The following is a 20685-nucleotide window of genomic DNA, read 5'->3' on the forward strand; positions in this document are numbered from 1 at the left end:
CTCCTACAGCCAGGAGCATTCTGCACCTGCGCAATAGTGCTGCGCAGGTGTAGTACGCTCCCTGCAGTGGAGTGTGTGCATGCGCACTATGCCAGACTGGCTCAAGTACCTGGACTCATAGCAGAAGATCCAGGTGGCGGAGGAGGACAGCGAGGGACCGATTTGCCTGAAGTGGGCTGGAGGAAGCCCCAAGTATGTATAAAACTTTAATTTGGATCAACAGGGATATGTGAGGGAGCAGGCTGGTGTTGTACTTGTTCTCTGGTTGAACTCGATGGACGTATGTCTTTTTTCAACCAAAATAACTATGTAACTACTATGTAATTTCATCTGTCTCAGGTTTACTTTGTTACACAGTAGTATTATACTCTACATATGCACTCCCCACAGAGCTGCAGGGAATCCACTGAGAATGTTGTGCACATTGAACACAGAGGTGTTGTCTATCACCCATAAACCTGGTTCCGATTGTGCATGAAGAATGTGGAATAGAGGAAGAATCGCCTCATTCCCCTGCAGAGTACCTGCACATCACTCTTACATGTACCCACAGTAACATTGCCTAGTGCCTGATCCATGTTCAGATTGTGCATGAACAGAGCCGGATTAAGGCTAAATGGGGCCCTAAGCAAAGTAACTGATTTGGGCCCCCCCCCCCCATCATGTCGTAATAGAATCAGAATATGCAGCTGCACAGCAACATGCCACACACAGCAGGGCAGCCGAGCTACTGGTTGCTATGGACAACAGCCCGCTTTCCTCTGTGGGTGCACAATGCAGGGAATAGCAGCAGCAAAATGCAGAGTGAGAGATGAATGGCTGGGACATTTGCACTCAGGGGCTGCAGCACCCATGTGAAGAGGGTGCCAAATATCACAGCAGCAGCACTTTTCCCCTGCATCTCCAGCCTGGCAATAGCAGAAAGCTCTGGACACCGCCAAACCGGAAGCCGTTCCCCAGACAGAATTACATAACCACCACCACCACCGAACAACCGATTTCCTCCCAAACTAGACAGCCACCATGCAGCCTCCATCCCAGTGAATACGATAGTCCAGCAGAGATGGCAGCCGCAGCGTGGGAGAATGACACCATCAGATGACTCACATTCACCTATTGCGATCCAAGCAATAGAGGTCCCGTCATTCAGAGCCCATCTGTCTCCTCTAGAGTGCTGCCGCTCTGTTACTACTACTATTACTACTTCCTACTTCCTGTCTGATCTGAGAATCTGGAAGTTCAGAGCGAGCGGCTGAACTGTAGAAGAGACAGATGGGTTTCAGATGACGGGATCTCTATCGCTTTGATCATGGATAGGTGAGTGAGGGTTTGCCATCTGCTGCTATCATTCTTGTTGCAGCTGTGGTTCTCTGTGGGAAGGGAGGGAGGAGTGGGCAGCGGCAGAGCACACAGTAGCAGGAGGGGGACCTAGGAGGAGAGCCTGGCTCTGAAGACAATCAGCAGCGCACAGCATCATTTGACAAGACAAGACAAATAACATTTATATCGCGCTTTTCTCCTGGCGGACTCGAATCGCCAGAGCTGCAGCCACTAGGACGCACCCTATAGGCAGTGGCAGTGTTAGAGAGACTTGCCTAAGGTCTCCTACTGAATAGGTGCTGGCTTACTGAACAGGCATAGACGAGATTCGAACCCTGGTCTCCTGTGTCAGAGGAAGAGCCCTTAAAGGGACTCCGAGCAGTGCCTGTGGGTATGCCTTTAAGCATACCCACAACTAATTAATTACATCCTCACACCTACCAGCATGATGTTTGTAATTATATCACCCTGGGTTCCTTATATTCCATTGCATTGTGCTGAATCGAGCTGCCAACTTTGGAGAAAAGTCGTCCTGTGTAATACAATGTAACTATGGAAAGATGCATATCATTTTAAAGCTCTCTTTCTCCTCTTTCCAATGATAGATAAACTGCCACCCTACGCCTTTTAGTTTTCGCAATTTTCGTGATCGAAATTGCAGCGGCTGCACACCAAGGTTTCGATTTCCAATCTGTCTTCTTCTTATTTCTTATTATATTATTATTTATTTGCATTATTCATGTATAACATACATTATGTTGAAGCTGGAACTTGGCTTGAGACAAATCCAATTCTGTTATTGCAGATCCGGTCCCACCCCCATCTCTAACAATCGAATACAAAAATGAGACCAGCCACCAGTGCAACGTGACTCTTCATTGTTCTGTGCCAGCAAACATCTCAGGATTGTCCTATAGCTGGAAATATAGTCAACAAGTTTCTGACTATCAACTGTTTAATAGTACTGAAGACACCATCCAGATGTCATTGCAGCCACAATCCTCCTGGGACTTCCTGTGTACAGTGTACAACCCTGCCGACCACAAGGATGTCTTATTGCAAGTAACGTGTGATGCAGAGGGTGAGACGTTTATTCGTATTGGGACAAACAATATATTCTGATTAATGTACTCATATTGAGGAATATTCACAAAACAATGTTAAAGTACTTCCGAGGTGAGAAATATCTATATTTACTTACCTGGGGCTTCTCCCAGCCCCTAGAAGTCATTTGTGTCCCTCGCTGCAGCTCCGGTCTTCTCTGGGGTCCCACTGGCAGCCTCTAAGGATCATCAGCCCCTGATGGGTTGGCGTCTTCTGCGCATGCACGGGTGTGTGCAAGTACCTGTGTACGAATGCACCCATGTCATCGGGAGTATACTGTGTCTTACTGCGCAGTACACTCCTGGTGATGTGGGCGCATGCACAGAAGATGCCAACCCAAATTACTTCTAGGGGCTGGAAGAAGCCGCAGGTATGTAAAGCTAGATTTACCGTATTTTTCGGACTATAAGACGCAGTGGGGGGAAAGTGTGGGGGGGGGGGGAGGAGGTTAGGGGGGGAGTAGGTGCGTGGGGGGAAAAAGTAGATGCGTCTTATATTCCGAATGTGTAGCCATGTGTCCTCCAGAAGGAAGTACAAATACAAACCCGAGCACCCTCATCTACAATGTCCCGGCTCCGAGTCCTGCATCCTCAAACTTCACGTGTCCTGCAGTCAGCTGATAGGGATCTATTTTCATTGGCTTTGGTTCCCGCTCTGACATTGGCATAGCATACATTGGTGCATATGTGCACCGGCTTTCTGGCAGTGTCTCATCCGCGCACCATCCGGCCCCTTCCACAGCATCTTCACCAATGGGGATGTCTTGTTCCGCCCACTGCTCACTTTCAAGCCATTTACCAATCAGACACAAATCACAGCCACCCTCTGCCTCCTTTCCTTTCCTGATTGGCCGCAATGGTCTCGCTGTCAGGGCCAAGACTCCATCGTTGGGGCCAATCACATGCAGTATTATAGGAGAAATCTGGGAAGTGTCATTGCATTAAGAATGTTATGGGAACATACATTTGAGATTTTTAGCTTTTATTAATATGGCCCTTCTAAAGTTATCCAGTGCAAAAGTTCCAAACACTTTCTCAAGCTCGCCAATCTGAGTTAGGGAAAGGATCACAATTCTTTCCTTTTAATTTCATTGTGACTGGTACTGTATTTGAAGACAAAAGAATAACTGGGTTCTTTCAGGAGAAACAGGGTCCAAAGTCACATTTTGAAGCTCACTCCACAATACAGTACTATACAGTGTTTTCAATAGCAGAAACACTATTTTCAGAAAGCTTTCAAACCTAATTGTGAGCAAGGCAAAAAATTAATTATTAAAAAACGAATTGCAATGACTAATCCTATCTTATTAATATTATAAATGTGAATGTTTGCATGTTTGTTACTCGATCACGCAACAATGGCTGAAAAGATTTGAACGAAATTTGGCACACACATAGTACATTACCTGGAATAACATATAGGATACTTTTTATCCCCATAACCAAAAAGTGGACGGAGACAAATAAAAATTTTAATAGGGAAATGTAAACTGCAGCCATTTTTACAATATAAATGGTAGGGTTCTCAAACTTTGCACAGTTGGTCACTGGGTGACTGGAATTCATATTCAGAAAAGTGGATGGAGCCTACAAAAGCCAATCAAAAAATTCACCTGTTGATTTTGAAGGGGAATATTTATTTGCTGCCATTCTTGCACTGTTAATGGCACAAGCCTCAAACCTGGTGCAGTTGGTCATTGGGTGACTGGGGTTCAAATTCAGAAAAGGGGTGAAGCCACAAACAGCCAATCAGATTTGTTTCATTTCAATGCAAATTATTGATGCCAAAGGTCGCAAAGCTCACAAACTTGGTCATTGAGTGTAATGATCGGTGAAGCACAGAGAGGATCTGATTACCAGTGATCTGCAGTATCACAGGGAATACAGATGTATACCAGATTATAAGTGATCTGCAGTATCACCGATAATCCGATATACTAGCTAACCTCTGTTCACCTGAGTAGAGTGTAGTGTTTGGTGTGACAGTAACACTTTGAGGACAAAGCCTCAGCGCAGTCAGGAGTACTGCACGGATTCCTTCCGCAGACCTGGACTCTCCAAGATGGGAGGAGTCAGGCTGACAGTAGGAAGGATAGTCTGAAAGTAACCCTCAGGAGGAAGGGTCACTAACAGTGTGAGGAACCGCCTCTAACAGCAAGGTCGGTTCTCGAGGTCGGACAAGCCAGGTCGTACACACACGGACAGATAAAGTACAAGATCAGGAGGCAAAGGCGGAGTCATGGTACAGGCAGGGTTCGGCAACGGGGTATCAGATAGGTCGAGGTACAAAATCAGGAGGCAGAAACAGAGTCTAGGAACGAGCCGGGGTACGGCAACAGAGTATCTGAAATTTCGAGGTACAAGATCAGAGTTCAGGAGAATGGTCAGGCAGGCAATAGGTCATAACAGATAATCACAATCAAACTAGTACTTTAGCTATCAACAGAATCTAGCTAAGTGTAGGATTACAGCTCCAGCTGGTCCCGGCACACTTGCGGATCTGACTACGGATCTGGGTGCTCCCACATATGTGATCGCAACGCCAGACAAGGAACAAGTGAACAGCCAGCAATATATATACCCAAGGACCTTTCCAGGACCTCCCTAATTGTTGGACCAATGAAGGTTGTGGAAAATGTCAGCTGACCAGCCTGGTCAGCTGACTCACTTCTGACTGTTATATAAGCTCTGTCTCTGCGCGCGCGCGTGTGTCACTCTGAATCCTGGTGGACTATCAGTCCCAGCCATACTAGAACTGTCTTGCACTGTATCTTGAGAACCGCGTGCGGGGGCCGCCTCCAAAGCGGATTCCGCCGTTCTCGATGCGGATTCCGCCGTTCCCAATGCGGATTCCGCTGTTCCCAATGCGGTTCCGCCGTTCTGCCAGCGGTTTTTCCGCGTTGAGACGCACTGCTGGACGCGGAAACAGCCGTCTCACCTCGAGAGACGGCGGCTTTTCCGCGTTTCCTCACAGTACCCCCCCCGAGGAGTGGACTCCGGACAACTCCCACCAGGTTTCTCGGGATGTAAGGCATGAAATTCCCTCCTTAACTCGTCCGCGTGCATACGCGTCCCTGGTACCCATTGCCTCTCCTCAATGCCGTACCCTTTCCAATGTACGAGATACTGTACCGAGTTTTGTACAGTACGTGAATCTACAATCTTCTCCACCTCATATTCGGGTTGGGCATCTACCAAGACAGGAGGAGGAGGAGTGGGACCCACCTGGACTGCTGGTTTAAGAAGAGATACGTGGAAGGACCTTACTCCCCGCATGCTGGTGGGAAGATCAACGGTATATGTGACATCGTTGATTTTCCTGGCAACCGGGAATGGACCCACAAACCTGGGACCAAGTTTGTCAGAAGGTTGTCTCAGGGTCAAGTGACGTGTGGATACCCAGACCAAGTCTCCTGGTCGGAACCTCCACTACACTGAGCGTCTTTTGTCAGCTTGACCCCTGACTCAGAAATGCCTTTTCCAGGTTACTTCTTACCATCCCCCAAAGGTCCCTAAATGACCTTTGCCAGACCTCCAGGGCTGGGAATGGAGTGGAGGCCACAGGTAATGGGGAGAATTTGGGTGATCTCCCCGTCACTACCTGAAAGGGAGAAAATCCGGAGGACGAGTTTTTTAAATTATTCTGAGCAAACTCCGCGAAGGGCAAGAATCTGACCCAATCGTCTTGCGCCTCTGCAACATAACACCTCAAAAACTGCTCTAAGGACTGATTTATCCTCTCAGTCTGGCCATTTGTCTGAGGATGATAGCCTGATGAGAACGATAGCTTTATGCCCATAAGCTGGCAAAAAGCCTTCCAAAATCGGGAAACAAATTGGACTCCCCTATCTGAGACTATGTCTTCAGGAATGCCGTGCAATCGGAAGACATGAGTGATGAATAACTCGGCCAATTCCTAAGCCGAGGGGAGTCCTTTCAATGGCACAAAGTAGGCCATTTTGCTAAAGCGGTCAACTATGACCCAAATGACCGCCATGCCTTCAGATCTGGGAAGCTCACCCACAAAATCCATGGACAGGTGGGTCCACGGCTCACTCGGGGTGGGCAAAGGCTGCAGGGTACCGACAGGTGCCAGCCGGGAGGGTTTGCTCCTGGCACATATCGCACACTCCCTCACGTATTCCTTGCAATCCGCTGCCAGTGAGGGCCACCATGCGCATCTGGCCACCAGATCCTGTGTTCTAGATGCCCCTGGATGCCCAGCATTCTTATGTGTATGGAACATCTCCAGTACCTGGAGACGAAATGGCAGAGGAATGAACAAAACCCCTGCGGGCTTCCCTTCCGGGATGTCCTGCTGAAAGGGAATCAAAGTCTCCTTCCAATCCTCCCAAGTTCCAGTTGCTGCCAATATCAACCTCTGGGGAACAATGGTCTCTGGAACGGAGGGCTGTGCTGTCTCTGCCTCAAAACACCTGGATAAAGCATCCGCCTTAACATTCTTGCTACCCGGAGTGTACGTAATAATGAAACTAAACCTAGAGAAAAATAACGACCATCGAGCCTGACGAGGGCTCAACCTCTTAGCCCCCTCGATGTACTCTAAGTTTTTGTGATCGGTGTAAACCGTGATGGTATGCTCAGCTCCCTCTAACCAATGTCGCCATTCCTCGAAAGCCAATTTAATAGCCAAGAGCTCCCTGTTGCCAATATCATAGTTCTTTTCTGCAGGGGAGAACCTCCGAGAAAAGTAAGCACACGGGTGCATTCTACCCTGCAAACCTGACCGCTGAGACAGCACAGCCCCCACCCCAACCTCCGAAGCATCCACCTCAACAATAAACGGGAAAGACGTATCCACATGTCTGAGGATGGGTGCTGAACAGAATAGGCTCTTCAGGGTGGCAAACGCCCGTAAAGCCTCAGGAGACCAGTGAGTGGTATCTGCCCCTTTCTTAGTAAGACTGGTAAGGGGAGAAATGACCGTGGAGTACCCCTTTATAAATCTCCTATAATAGTTGGCAAAACCAAGAAAACTTTGGAGGGACTTTAACCCAACCGGCTGAGGCCACTCTAGAACTGCGGAGACCTTGGCAGGATCCATAGCCAGGCCCGTGGTGGAAATTATGTACCCCAGGAAAGCGACAGAAGTTACCTCAAAAATGCATTTTTCAAGTTTGGCGTACAAAGAGTTCTGCCTTAGCTGATTCAACACAAACCTCACATGGGTTCTATGTTCAGAGAGGTTGTTGGAGAAGATAAGGATATCGTCAAGGTAGACTAGAACAAATCTCCCCAACACCTCCCTGAAGACCTCATTGATGAGTTCCTGGAAAACGGCCGGGGCATTACATAGCCCGAAGGGCATTACCAGGTACTCATAATGCCCATCTGGTGTATTAAAGGCCGTTTTCCACTCATCGCCCTTTCTTATGCGTATGAGGTTGTACGCGCCCCGCAAATCCAGTTTGGAAAAGATCTTGGCATCGGTGATTTGAGTGAATAAATCGTCTATCAGAGGCAGCGGATAGCGATTCTTCACTGTAATTTTGTTAAGGCCGCGATAATCAATGCAGGGTAGCAGGCCTCCGTCTTTCTTTTTAACAAAAAAGAAACCTGCTCCAGCGGGTGACCGGGACGGGCGAATGAAGCCCTTGGCCAAATTTTCACGGATATAATCCTGCATGGCCAATTTTTCGGGCCCCGACAAATTGTACAAATGGCCCCGGGGGGGGTACACAACCTGAACGGAGATCGATGGGACAGTCAAAAGGGCGATGTGGGGGCAGTTTGTCAGCTGCCTTGGGACAAAATACATCGGAATATTCAGAGTACTGGTCTGGCACACCTCCCACCTGAATTCTGGTTTGTCCCAATGTCAACTTTCCCAAACACCGTCGAAAACAATGAGGTGACCAGGTAGTTAACTGACCCGTGGCCCAGTCTATTTGAGGTGAATGGGTTTGCAACCACGGCATGCCTAGGATAATAGTGGAGGTAGACATATGTAACACAAAAAACTGTAACTGTTCCCCATGCAGTACCCCTATGGTGACCTTCACCTCCGGGGTCTGTGACAGTGGGCGATCCCGTTGCAGAGGGGAATCGTCCACTGCCGTGACCTGAATGGGGGGACTCACTGGAGTGAGGGGAATACCCAACTCCTGAGCAAATTCAAGGTTCATAAAATTAGCCGCTGAGCCAGAATCAATAAACGCTTCAGTGGCTACTGACTTATTCTCCCATGTAATCGTACAGGGGAGAAGTAATTTTTTCTCTTTAAGGGGTGAAAATTGTGTGCCTAGGGTGTCACCCCCCACTACTCCTAGGCAAACTCGTTTCCCGACTTGTTAGGGCAGTTTCGCACCCTATGCCCTGCTTCTGCACAGTACAGGCACAGTTGTTCCGTCATTCTCCGCCTTCGCTCCACCTGGGTCAGTTTTGATCGACCAATTTGCATTGGCTCGGGTGGAGGCAAGGCCGGAGAGGGTGAGACAGGCGGAGATGCCGTTACTGAGGATGCAGCAGAAGGTGCTGCATACGAAGTCACCCTGGCACGGTGACTGCCCCTAGTCTGCCTCTGATGGCGTAGTCGACGATCGACTCGGATGGCCGATGATATGGCCTCTTCGACTGTCTTGGGCTCGGGTAAGGTTAACATCAAGTCAGAGACCTCCTCCGACAACCCAGACAGGAAATAATCCATCAGAGCAAAGTTGTCAAATCTGGCGGTAACTGACCACCTACGAAATTCTGCCGCGTAATCCTCGACCGACCCTCTGCCTTGCCGCAAAAGTTTGAGCTTCCGCTCAGAGGTTGCCGCAAGGTCAGGGTCGTCGTATATCACGGCCATAGCCTTAAAAAATTCCTCTACCGAGGTCAGAGCTGTATCTGTGGGAGGCAGGTTGTATGCCCAGGACTGGGAATCACCAGTTAACAGTGTTTTAATGAAAATGACCCGTTGGGTCTCAGTCCCCGTGGATCGGGGTCTCAACTCGAAGAATGATAACACTCTACTCTTGAAATTCCGGAAGTCAGACTTGTGGCCGGAAAATTTGTCTGGTACAGGCATACGGATGTCATCACTGGGAGGGGATCGCACTGAATCAACTGACGTCTGGAGGGTTCGCACAGAGCCTGATAGGGCATCAATTAAGGCTTTGTGCTGGCCCAGTGCTTGATGGATACCATCCACCGAAGTGGCAAGTACACCCAGACGGTCAGTGTTTGCGTCCATTTTGTATTTGGTCTGGCGTTCTGTAATGATCGGTGAAGCACAGAGAGGATCTGATTACCGGTGATCTGCAGTATCACAGGGAATACAGATGTATACCAGATTATAAGTGATCTGCAGTATCACCGATAATCCGATATACTAGCTAACCTCTGTTCACCTGAGTAGAGTGTAGTGTTTGGTGTGACAGTAACACTTTGAGGACAAAGCCTCAGCGCAGTCAGGAGTACTGCACGGATTCCTTCCGCAGACCTGGACTCTCCAAGCCGGGAGGAGTCAGGCTGACAGTAGGAAGGATAGTCTGAAAGTAACCCTCAGGAGGAAGGGTCACTAACAGTGCGAGGAACCGCCTCTAACAGCAAGGTCGGTTCTCGAGGTCGGACAAGCCAGGTCGTACACACACGGACAGATAAAGTACAAAATCAGGAGGCAAAGGCGGAGTCAAGGTACAGGCAGGGTTCGGCAACGGGGTATCAGATAGGTCGAGGTACAAAATCAGGAGGCAGAAACAGAGTCTAGGAACGAGCCGGGGATCGGCAACAGAGTATCAGAAATATCGAGGTACAAGATCAGAGTTCAGGAGAATGGTCAGGCAGGCAATAGGTCATAACAGATAATCACAATCAAACTAGTACTTTAGCTATCAACAGAATCTAGCTAAGTGTAGGATTACAGCTCCAGCTGGTCCCGGCACACTTGCGGATCTGACTACGGATCTGGGTGCTCCCACATATGTGATCGCAACGCCAGACAAGGAACAAGTGAACAGCCAGCAATATATATACCCAAGGACCTTTCCAGGACCTCCCTAATTGCTGGACCAATGAAGGTTGTGGAAAATGTCAGCTGACCAGCCTGGTCAGCTGACTCACTTCTGACTGTTATATAAGCTCTGTCTCTGCGCGCGCGCGCGTGTCACTCTGAATCCTGGTGGACTATCAGTCCCAGCCATACTAGAACTGTCTTGCACTGTATCTTGAGAACCGCGTGCGGGGGCCGCCTCCAAAGCGGATTCCGCCGTTCTCGATGCGGATTCCGCCGTTCCCAATGCGGATTCCGCCATTCCCAATGCGGATTCCGCCGCTCTGCCTGAGCGGCTTGCGGCGGTTTTTCCGCGTTGAGACGCACTGCTGGACGCGGAAACAGCCGCCTCACCTCGAGAGACGGCGGCTTTTCCGCGTTTCCTCACATTGAGTAATTGAGTAATTGTGTGTTAGAGTTAGAAAAAGTGGGCGCAGCCAACACCAGCCAAATACATACCTGGGCAATGCCGGGTCATAAGTGGGTGGAGACAAATACAAACTTCACTGGGAAAATGTAAACTGCAGCCATTCTTACACTGTTAATGGCAGGGTTCTCAAAATTTGCACAGTTGGTCATTGGTTGGCTGGAATTAATATTCAGAAAAGTGGGTGGGGCATACAAAAGCCAATCAAAATTCACCTATTGATTTTCAAGGGGAATATTTAATTGCTGCCATTCTTGCACTGTTAGTGGCACATGCCTCAAACCTGGTGCAGTTAGTCAATGGGTGACTAGGGTTCAAATTCAGAAAAGGGGGTGAAGCCACAGCCAATCAGATTTGTTTAATTTCAGTACAAATTATTGATGCCAAAAAAAAAAACGCTCACAAACTAGGTCACTGAGTAATTGAGTAATTGTGTGTTAGGGTTGGAAAATGTGGGCGGAGCCAACACCAGCCAAATACATACCCGGGCAACACCGGGTCATCAGCTAGTATTTGAAATAAAAGTATCACTTAGTTATTTAGTTGTGTTTTAGAGTTCTACTTTAGAAAGCAGTTTACATGGGTTCCCTGCAAAACAAGTTGTTGAAAAATGTATCTCCTGACAATAGAGGAATAAAATGCGCACTCGTTATTATATACAATAGTACAGTGCACTTCACATCTTACTGCTTAAACTGAAATGCCATCATTTAGGTAGTCAAGTCTATTCAAGCCAAGAGAACCTACAAAAGAGCTAGCACTTATTAGCAATCCCAAACCTCTCCATACAAAAGTGATTAGTTATAAAAAATGTTAATAATTGGTCCATTATGGTATGTTAATAGACTTTTTTAATGATTGTTTTAATTTGTTTATTGCAGGTGTTGCAGCATCTCTGTGGTATTTGTATTTGCGCCTTTTATATCCTATTGCTTTACTTATGATGGTATCTGGGGTCATTTGGAAGATAAGAAGTAATGGTAAATATCTATTTTACTTATGCTATACATGACCTTTCATACTGTGCAATGGAGTATTGTCCACTGGATCAACTTAAATTAACCTGCCTTAAGGTGGCCATACATCTAGCAATTCTGCGGCCCGATCGGCGATCTGATTCAATCATTTTAATGATTCAGATGAAAATCTGTGCTGCAACATGTATTGTACATCTGATCGACGATTCAATCGGTTTCGAGCCAAAATTGATGGAATGCATCAACTGGACATGCTGGAAATTCTGGGTTGAAAGGGCTAGATGGGTGGATGGCAGTGACGGCATTCAATATTGCAATGATCAACGTATGTGATGGACCCAAAGTCGCTGTCCTCCCAAGTTTAAAATGCCCCCCCTCCAGAGCCCATGCTTTGTACATGCTCACCTGTCCCACTGACGCAACTCTCAACATCCTCCTCTGTCACTTACATTAAAAGTGAGTGCCTGTACCATGTGGCAACAGGTGTGTGTGTGATGTCACACGTGGTACACTCGCCACTTGGTACAGCACACGTAGTGCCAGCGGGACAGGTGATACTTGGATGGCAGCGTCACTAGGCCAATTCCCGATAGATTTCATGCTGAATGGGGCAGTAGATCTCTCTCTGGCAGCAGATCTCTCTCCGATCAGATCCAATCAGAGAGAGATCTGTCTCATGGTCGATCTGCCCATACATCGCTAGATAGATGGCCACCTTTAAAGATATAGGATGGCTATTATTACTCACTTCATTATTTGTTAAGCCTGGTACTAATGCTGATCCTCTGGTTACTGTGCTTTGAAAAATTCACATGGAATAAATACGCAGATCAGGAAGGTCAGCAGAAAGTCACAATACATCAGATTACATGTTTCATGGGCATACATACTGTACATTCACTAAGCATGTACAATCTGTAGGCACTAGGCAGCATGAGCAACACCTTATACAGCAATTCACTCTATTCACATCCTGATGACCTGGTCTCCCACTGTGCTTCCCCCTCCCTGAGCTGCAGCCAGAATTTAACCTTTTGTGTGTGCTGAGTCAGTGACTTCAGCTTTTAATTTAGCCAGTCCTCGGCATGGCAGGGGAGACAAACGGCCGGGCAGGGGAGACAAACGGCATGGCAGGGGAGACGGTCAGTGCCAAGTCTGGGGATTGATCTTCTCTAGCGTGGAGCTCTGCACTCCTGGCATGTCTTGTTACCTCCTCCAACAGACATCCTCTTCTGCTGTGTTTTCTTTTCCTATCTATCACAGGGAGGGGCGGGATAGTAGAAGTGCACAGAGCAGGAGATCGCCAGATAACAAGGAATAGGGACTTGGTGCAAATCTCTGTCTACAAAACTCCTTATCAGTTGCTCAGTCAGCAGCTGCAGTCATCAGAACCTTTGTGCACGGAATAGAAAGTTTTTCTCTGCACCCTTAGTTTTTCAGTAAAATAAACATTTTTTTTCCCCTGGACTGCCACCTCCCAGACTGCTCAGCGCCCTAGGCAATTTGCGTACTGTCTGTACTTAGAAGCGCCTCTGCTGACTCCTTTCATATAAAAGTGTTACCACTGCCGTGTTCAGTTCTTTTACTGCCACCCGCACTCTTCTGTTATCCTCTATAATAAAACCTAAGTGTCCCTGCGTCATCCTTCCTGTCCTTGGCTGTGTGTCCGTGTTTTTTTTGTACTGTGCATCTGCGCAGTACAGACAGCCGTTGGGACAGAAGGACGGGCCAGCGAGGCGGGCGGACGGATGCGCGCGGGAGACGGGGCGGGTGCGCGTGCGCACTAACTGGCGGCGGTGGCATGAAGAGACCTAGAGCCTGTTTTTAAACGGGCTTAGGTCAACTAGTTGATACAATATTATCATGCCTACAGTGATCTGAAAAAGTATTTTTCCCATATCTGAGTTCCTCAGCAGTGCTGCTCGGATACCCCTTTTCAAAATCCGTATTGACCCGGATCCGGACACCCAGATATCCGATCCGGGTCGGGTATCCGAGTTCAAAATTTTCCACTCCGAATCAGATATCCGACCCTAGTTTCCGGGATATCCGGGCAAATTCGGATATCTGGATAGAAAAAAGGAAGTGGCCTTTAAATTGCTTTAAAAACGTTTTTTAGGGTATATGAGGCATGTAGCATCATTATTTATTAAAGGGGAACTCTAATTGATGATGTGGGGACTTAAAATCCCCACCCCCCCCCAAAAAAAATGGCTGTCAATTAACATTAGGCCTAGTAATCAGTATAAGGAGGCGCCAGAAGAGTAAAAAGTCAGATTAAAACCATAAGATTGTGGGTAGCAATGGTGGACTTGCTCACCTCACAAAAACACAAGCACTAATTTTGGTGTAATAAAACCATATAATTTAATTATTACTCCTTATATAAAAAAAACAAAACAATTTTTGCAATTTTATATAAAAAACAAACAAACAATTTTTGCAACGCGTTTCACGGATCCCAAGTCCGCTTCCTCAGGCAAAGAAGGTACACACAGGCAGGAGCAACAGTGATGCTGTGTAATCACGAGTGGCGCCTCCGCTGTCAAGTGTCGTGATTACAAAGCATCACTGTTGCTCCTGCCTGTGTGTACCTTCTTTGCCTGAGGAAGCGGACTTGGGATCCGTGAAACGCGTTGCAAAAATTGTTTTTTTTTTTTTATATAAGGAGTAATAATTAAATTATATGGTTTTATTACACCAAAATTAGTGCTTGTGTTTTTGTGAGGTGAGCAAGTCCACCATTGCTACCCACAATCTTATGGTTTTAATCTGACTTTTTACTCTTCTGGCGCCTCCTTATACTGATTACATATTGATCCACCTGGTGGATGGGTGTTGACACCCCTCTTTTTTTCCTCTACGGAGAGCGACTTCTTTAACCTGAGCGAGGACAGGTCTAATCTCCTCGTCCGCGATTGAAGTGGTTGCCCCTATCGGCAACCCATACTTGTGAGTATAAACTAATTTTTCTTACGATTGTGCCAACCAACTAAACGATAATACACTATTGGGGGCTCTCGATCTCCCCTTTTTTCTCCTTTCTGATAACATTAGGCCTAGGTTCCAGACAGTGGTCGTGCAGCCCACATTGTGTCCAAAGTCCAACCGCACAACTGGGACATGACAGTTTTCAGCCAAGACACCTCGCAAAAATTACGCAGCAAGGTGGTATCAGTGGCCTGTGGCACCCTGGCCTGGCGGTGGGAGCTGCACAGGCAGCAGGAACAGGGCAATGCAGCAGCAGAAGGTGTAATGTGTGCCAGGAGCATGCCGGACCTGGCACGTTGCAACTGGCACTTAGCACGTGTCACGTGGCACTTGGCACGTGTCACATGGCACTTGCCACGTATCACATGGCACATGTCACGTGGCACTTGTCACGTGTCACTTGCCACATGTCACGTGTCACGTGGCACTTGCCAAGTGTCACCAGGCACTTGCCAAGTGTCACCAGGCACTTGCCAAGTGTCACGTAGCACTTGCCAAGTGTCACGTGGCACTTGCCAAGTGTTACGTGGCAGTTGGTAAGTGCCACGTGACACTTGGCAAGTGCCACGTGACACGTGGCAAGTGCCATGTGACACTTGGCAAATGCCACGTGACACATGACAAGTGCCACGTGACACATGACAAGTGCCACGTGACACTTGGGAAGGGTCAAGTTACACTTGGCAAGTGCCACTTGACACTTGGCAAGTGACACGTGACACTTGGCAAGTGACACGTGACACTTGGCAAGTGCCACGTGGCACGTGCCACATACCACGTGGCAAGTGCCACATGCCACGTGGCAAGTGCCACATGCCACGTGGCAAGTGACACTTGGCAAGTGCCACGTGACATGTGCCAAGTGCCATGTGGCAAGTGCCACGTGACACTTGGCAAGTGCCACGTGACACTTGGCAAGTGCCATGTGACACGTGCCAAGTGCCATGTGACACGTGCCAAGTGCCTAGTGACAGTCAGACAGCAGAGGAGAAGACTCTAGTACACACTAACTGTCCCACTGCCACTGCTCACAGCACAGCAGTTCTGTAGAAAGCTAACACAGTAGTACTACTACTCTAACAACTACTAGCACACTGACTGCAGTACTACAGTACTAACTACACAAGAACACGGTAATCCTATCCCCTAATCCCTAACCTAACCTATACCTAAGGCTAATAGCTGGCCCGCAGGCAGCAGCTGGCCTGGTCTGTGCACAGCACACACACAGACACATAGCAGCTGCCTGCAGCGCACACTTTGATTGTCACACAATGACATCAGGCTAATTAATGATTTAACAATAGTGTAGTGATAGTGAAGGGGTTAATCACTGACCAGCTTATCACTGTGTACAGGCCTTGGCCCAGCAGCACTGGAGCACACACTCTGACTGTCATACAATGACATCAATCAAGCTAATTAACGATTTAACAATAGTGTAGTGATAGTAGTGAAGGGGTTAATCACTGAACAGCTTTAGGTTTAGAACTGTGTACAGCGCCCTTGCTAGGCCACCAGCACTGGAGCATGTCTCTCAGTGAGCATTCAGCAAGCTAAGACAATATGTCTCATCATGGCAGCCCTCCTTATTATACAGGGGGGCTGGCCAGTGTTTCTTTCTGTGATTGGATGCCAGGGTTTAGGCTGGGAGCCCTCTGCTTGGCTCAATGAGGTCAGGTGGGGTTGGCCAGGGTTCCCCTCTTTGATTGGTTGCTAGGGCTTCTGCTGGGAGCCCTCTGATTGGCTCCAGGATGTCAGCTCCTTAGTTACAGTATTTCAGATCCGGATATCCGCAATATACGCGGATATCCGGGTTATGCGGCCTAATATCCGCAGATAGCTAGCCGGATTTGTAGAGAAACCTGGAATCTTGAATCCGATTCGGATAGCGTAAAAAAGTTTGGATATCCGGGTTACCCGGATATCCGGAATCCTGATGAGCAGCACTGTTCCTCAGTTATTGCATATTTTCAAACTTTTTTTTTTTACACTCAAATAATGGAACGTTAAAGGGAATCACTTAAACTAAGTAAACACTTCGTACATTTAAAAAATAAAATATTTTGGGGTACAAGGTTACTCATTACACCTGCTTGTGCATCAGAGAAAAATGAACCAAACTATTCTTGTAAACAGGCTTTATTGTTGAGTGCGGGTTTTGTTGCAGATGTGTGGTTGAGTTAGTCTACCGGTAAATTCACAATGGGAGCTGAGTGTGTTCCCTGTAAAACACACTAACGCAACCGAACGATAAAGTCTCTCCGCACGTTATGCGACCATTGTGTCACATACAACTAAGCATACAGTCAATGAAAAGTATGCTTCACTGTCACTGTCAATGGGCATGTTATGCGGTAACGCACTCCATCCAGTGGGATACCCGACTCCATTAGATCACATCACACCACATGATGCACTCTGAACGTCACGCAGACCTACTATTGCAGTGAAACTTTTTGCTTTACAATGCCTCTGTAAAACCGCACCAGTACACCCCACTGTGAACTCTACTCCACACTCAGACTCTAGCAATGCCAAAAATATGGAATGAAAGCCAAGTAGCTGAAATCATAAAGAAGGTCAGCATGTAGTAATAATGAGTAAGTCTTAACTTTTCCAAAGATTTTATACTAAATAATTTAAGTGAACATGTGGGCAGCATTGTAGACTATAGATTATCCTTCTTTCTGTTTTCCATTGGTAGCGTTATGCAATCTGAGCCCGATCACTTGTGGATCCCAAAATGTTTTGTTAGGTTCTTTAAAACTAATTGAAATAGCCTGGGAAATGTTTCAATTAGTTCAATGCAATCGCAACGTAATTATACCCATGCCTACAGTGCCTTTGGGTAAATCCAGCCCGGGACCACCATCACAAACAAATTCAAAATACATCTATAAAGGTATATAAAGTATATAAGATGCATATTTGTCCCAGAGTAAAATGCACTATAAACCACTTTTTTATGTTGCTGTCATTTTATAGTAGGGAGCAAATTTGACAAATCTGACAGGTTTTGGACTAATCATCCATATCAGGGATACGCACAATTTATTTTGTTGTTTTTCAGAAGTACTTCCTGCATATGATCTATACAAAGATGCCAGCTAGCCTCCAAACTATATTTCACACAATTTTAGGACTAAGCAACTGCCATCAGTAAGTGCTTTTGAAAATAAAGAAAACCAGAGAATCACCCCTGAGTAGATGAATTAGTCCAAAACCTGTCAGATCTGTACATTTTTTACCACCTACATTTTACACATTTTCATAATTCATAATAGTGGTGCTTTAATTTATGTGAACTTTGATTTACTGGAACTTCTGCTGGAACACAGTCCTGGTGTAAATTATGGACCCCCTGTACACAGTAGAGCATGTTCACGCTGTTTTTCCTGCTATTCTGACGCCATTACTGCATGCTTATTCCAGGTTTGAGACTGAGGATCTACTAAAGACAAGATATGACAGCCAAACTTGGGCTGGCCTTTTTGAAAAGAACATAATGACTGCAGTCTCCACATTCATTTCATTACATTTACTTTACATTACTTCATAACCTGAAGATGTCAAGATTTTACTTCAAAGTACTACTACTCCCACCCTTGAATGAAGAACAGTCACCTTGGATCTTAAGCTATGGGGACAGGACAGCCGTGGAATGGCAGTCTATGTAGTAAATGGATGTGAGGACAAACTTAATGTTAAGGTAGCTTATGATGATGGTTCTTGTGATTGTAGACATAGATTGTAGACAGAGGCGCTCATGCTTGCTACACAGCCATAGCAGTTAAAGCACCTGTTTTTTCGCTGACCTGAGGAAGCGGGCAAACACCTGCGAAATGCGTTGTCAATTTTATGTGCTCAAATAAAAAATTATTTTTCAATAAACTGTTCCAAATTCTTCAAGAGAGATCAACAGCTTATTAGATTATTATCTTTTAGGTATTGGGTGCCTCCACCCCTCTTTTAAGTGTCTTAATCTTAAGGTAGAAATCCATGCAGACAATTGCATCTATATATATTTGTATTGTTGCCTTCTAAGGGATTTGTAATTCTGTTCAGCCTTCTTGTGATTTTGATAGCTCTGCTACTGGTATACCTTGTTGCAACATTATAGATTCCCAGGCAACCTGTCAAGAAAGACAGGTCAGTGATGTAAAATAGTGCATCATTTGCTTGGCTATGCAGTGTGTGGGAGCTTTATGAACAAAAAAATTGGCTGAACAATTTTCTTTTTGGCAACAAAACAGGTGATATGTTTATTTTTCAGGTGTATACCCATATTTTCTTGCCTAAAGTGTACTGGTTAAGGGCTCTGCCTCTGACATAGAAGGCCTGGGTTAAAATCTCAGCTCACCAGGCTCAGTAAACCTGTACCTATTCAGTAAGGAGACCTTGAGCAAGACACCCTAACACTGCTACTTCCTATAGAGCGTGCCCTAGTGGCTGCAACTCAAGCGCTTTGAGTCTACCAGAAGAAAATCATAATAAAGTAGTTAGGTATGTACTGCACAGACGCAGAACTACTGCGCCTGCGCAGTACATAAATTATGACATCGGCTTGACCACGTGACCCGCGCCATGGAGCGCACTAGAAGCCGACCCGGAAGCCGACCTTGTGAGGTCGGCTTCTGCAGCGAAGGACACTGGGAGCCACCGGAGCTGCAGCGAGGGCACAGGACGGCTGCCAGGGGCTGGAGGAAGCCCCAGGTAAGTGGATTTTGACTTTTCTTTTAGCCTGGATGTATCCTTTAAATAACTTTTCAGCACTCTGCAATTAAAAAAAAAGTAACAAAAAGTAGGTAAAAAGTAACATCACAATTAATCTGAGTATTTTCTTGCGTGCTGGTGGTTTCAAGGCCATTTTAGTAACAAGGAATTAACATATCACCTAAACGTAGCCATACATCTAGCAATGATGTGCAGATTCGACCAAGAGACAAATCTCTCTCTAATCGAATCTAATTAGAGAGAGATCGGTTGGCTGCCCATACACTGCAGGCTGATTCCCTATTAACTTCATGCTGAAATCGATGAGGAATCAGCCTTGTGACACCACATCCGCCACCTCACCTGCCCGATGCTGGTATACTACTCCCTCTGTAAAAGTCACTTGTAAGGACACATCTGGAGTATGGAATACAGTTTTTGGCACCACACTATAGGAAGGAAATTAACATACTAGAACAGGTACAACAATGTGTGTTACTACTGTTCTTTCTGAAAATGTACTCACCTCACTTCCACAATTACCATCAACTCCAACCGGAAAATAAATAAATAAGTAAGCATTAGGTACCACCCTCTCCTTTGCCCTCACATATCCCAGTTGATCCAGGGGAAGGCAAGAAAACCCTTACAAGGTTCGGGCTAATTAACCTTTGGGGAGGGGGGGGGGGGTCACATAAAATCCCTGGATCAACCTTGCTGGGAATTTTTAATTTAAAAGGGCACATACAGAGCAAAACCTGGAGTTCCACTTTAAATATGATAGTTTTGAACTTCTAGAACAGGGGTGTCACACTCAATTATGAAAGGGGTCAAAATCTAAGACCTAGTCTAAGTCGCGGGTCAAATTGTTTAGTAAAGTTTAACATTTAATGAACAGTCTAAAACTAAAGGTGCATTCACATTACCAACTGATGTCACCTGTTGGGATCAGGGGCTGATCCCCTTGGGCTACATCGCTGGCACACATGCATGTCAGCCATGGAGCTATGCAGGTGGGGGGAGTGGGGGCAGTGAAAAACTAGCATGACATTACACAGTGGGCACCCAACATTGCGTGGCTGGCGCCTCGATTATTTTTTCCCCTCTCAGCCCAGCCGGACCGGGATTCAGAGGGGTGATACCGGGATAGCGGGA

The 20685-nt window shown here is 46.6% G+C and overlaps 1 protein-coding gene across 1 annotated transcript in view; it reads left to right on the top strand.

Moving 5' to 3' along the window:
* The window catches only part of LOC137533459 (SLAM family member 9-like), a 59744-nt gene extending 41103 nt beyond the window's left edge, over window positions 1-18641 (top strand). Inside the window, exons 3-5 of the mRNA XM_068254845.1 lie at window positions 2126-2401; window positions 11728-11826; window positions 18250-18641. Coding sequence (XP_068110946.1) covers window positions 2126-2401; window positions 11728-11826; window positions 18250-18272 — 398 coding nt within the window. The 3' untranslated portion in view covers window positions 18273-18641. The remainder of the gene's footprint in view (window positions 1-2125; window positions 2402-11727; window positions 11827-18249) is intronic.
* The last annotated feature ends 2044 nt before the right edge of the window (window positions 18642-20685 follow it).

Source organism: Hyperolius riggenbachi, chromosome 9 (assembly GCF_040937935.1).
Source record: "Hyperolius riggenbachi isolate aHypRig1 chromosome 9, aHypRig1.pri, whole genome shotgun sequence".
NCBI lineage: Eukaryota > Metazoa > Chordata > Amphibia > Anura > Hyperoliidae > Hyperolius > Hyperolius riggenbachi.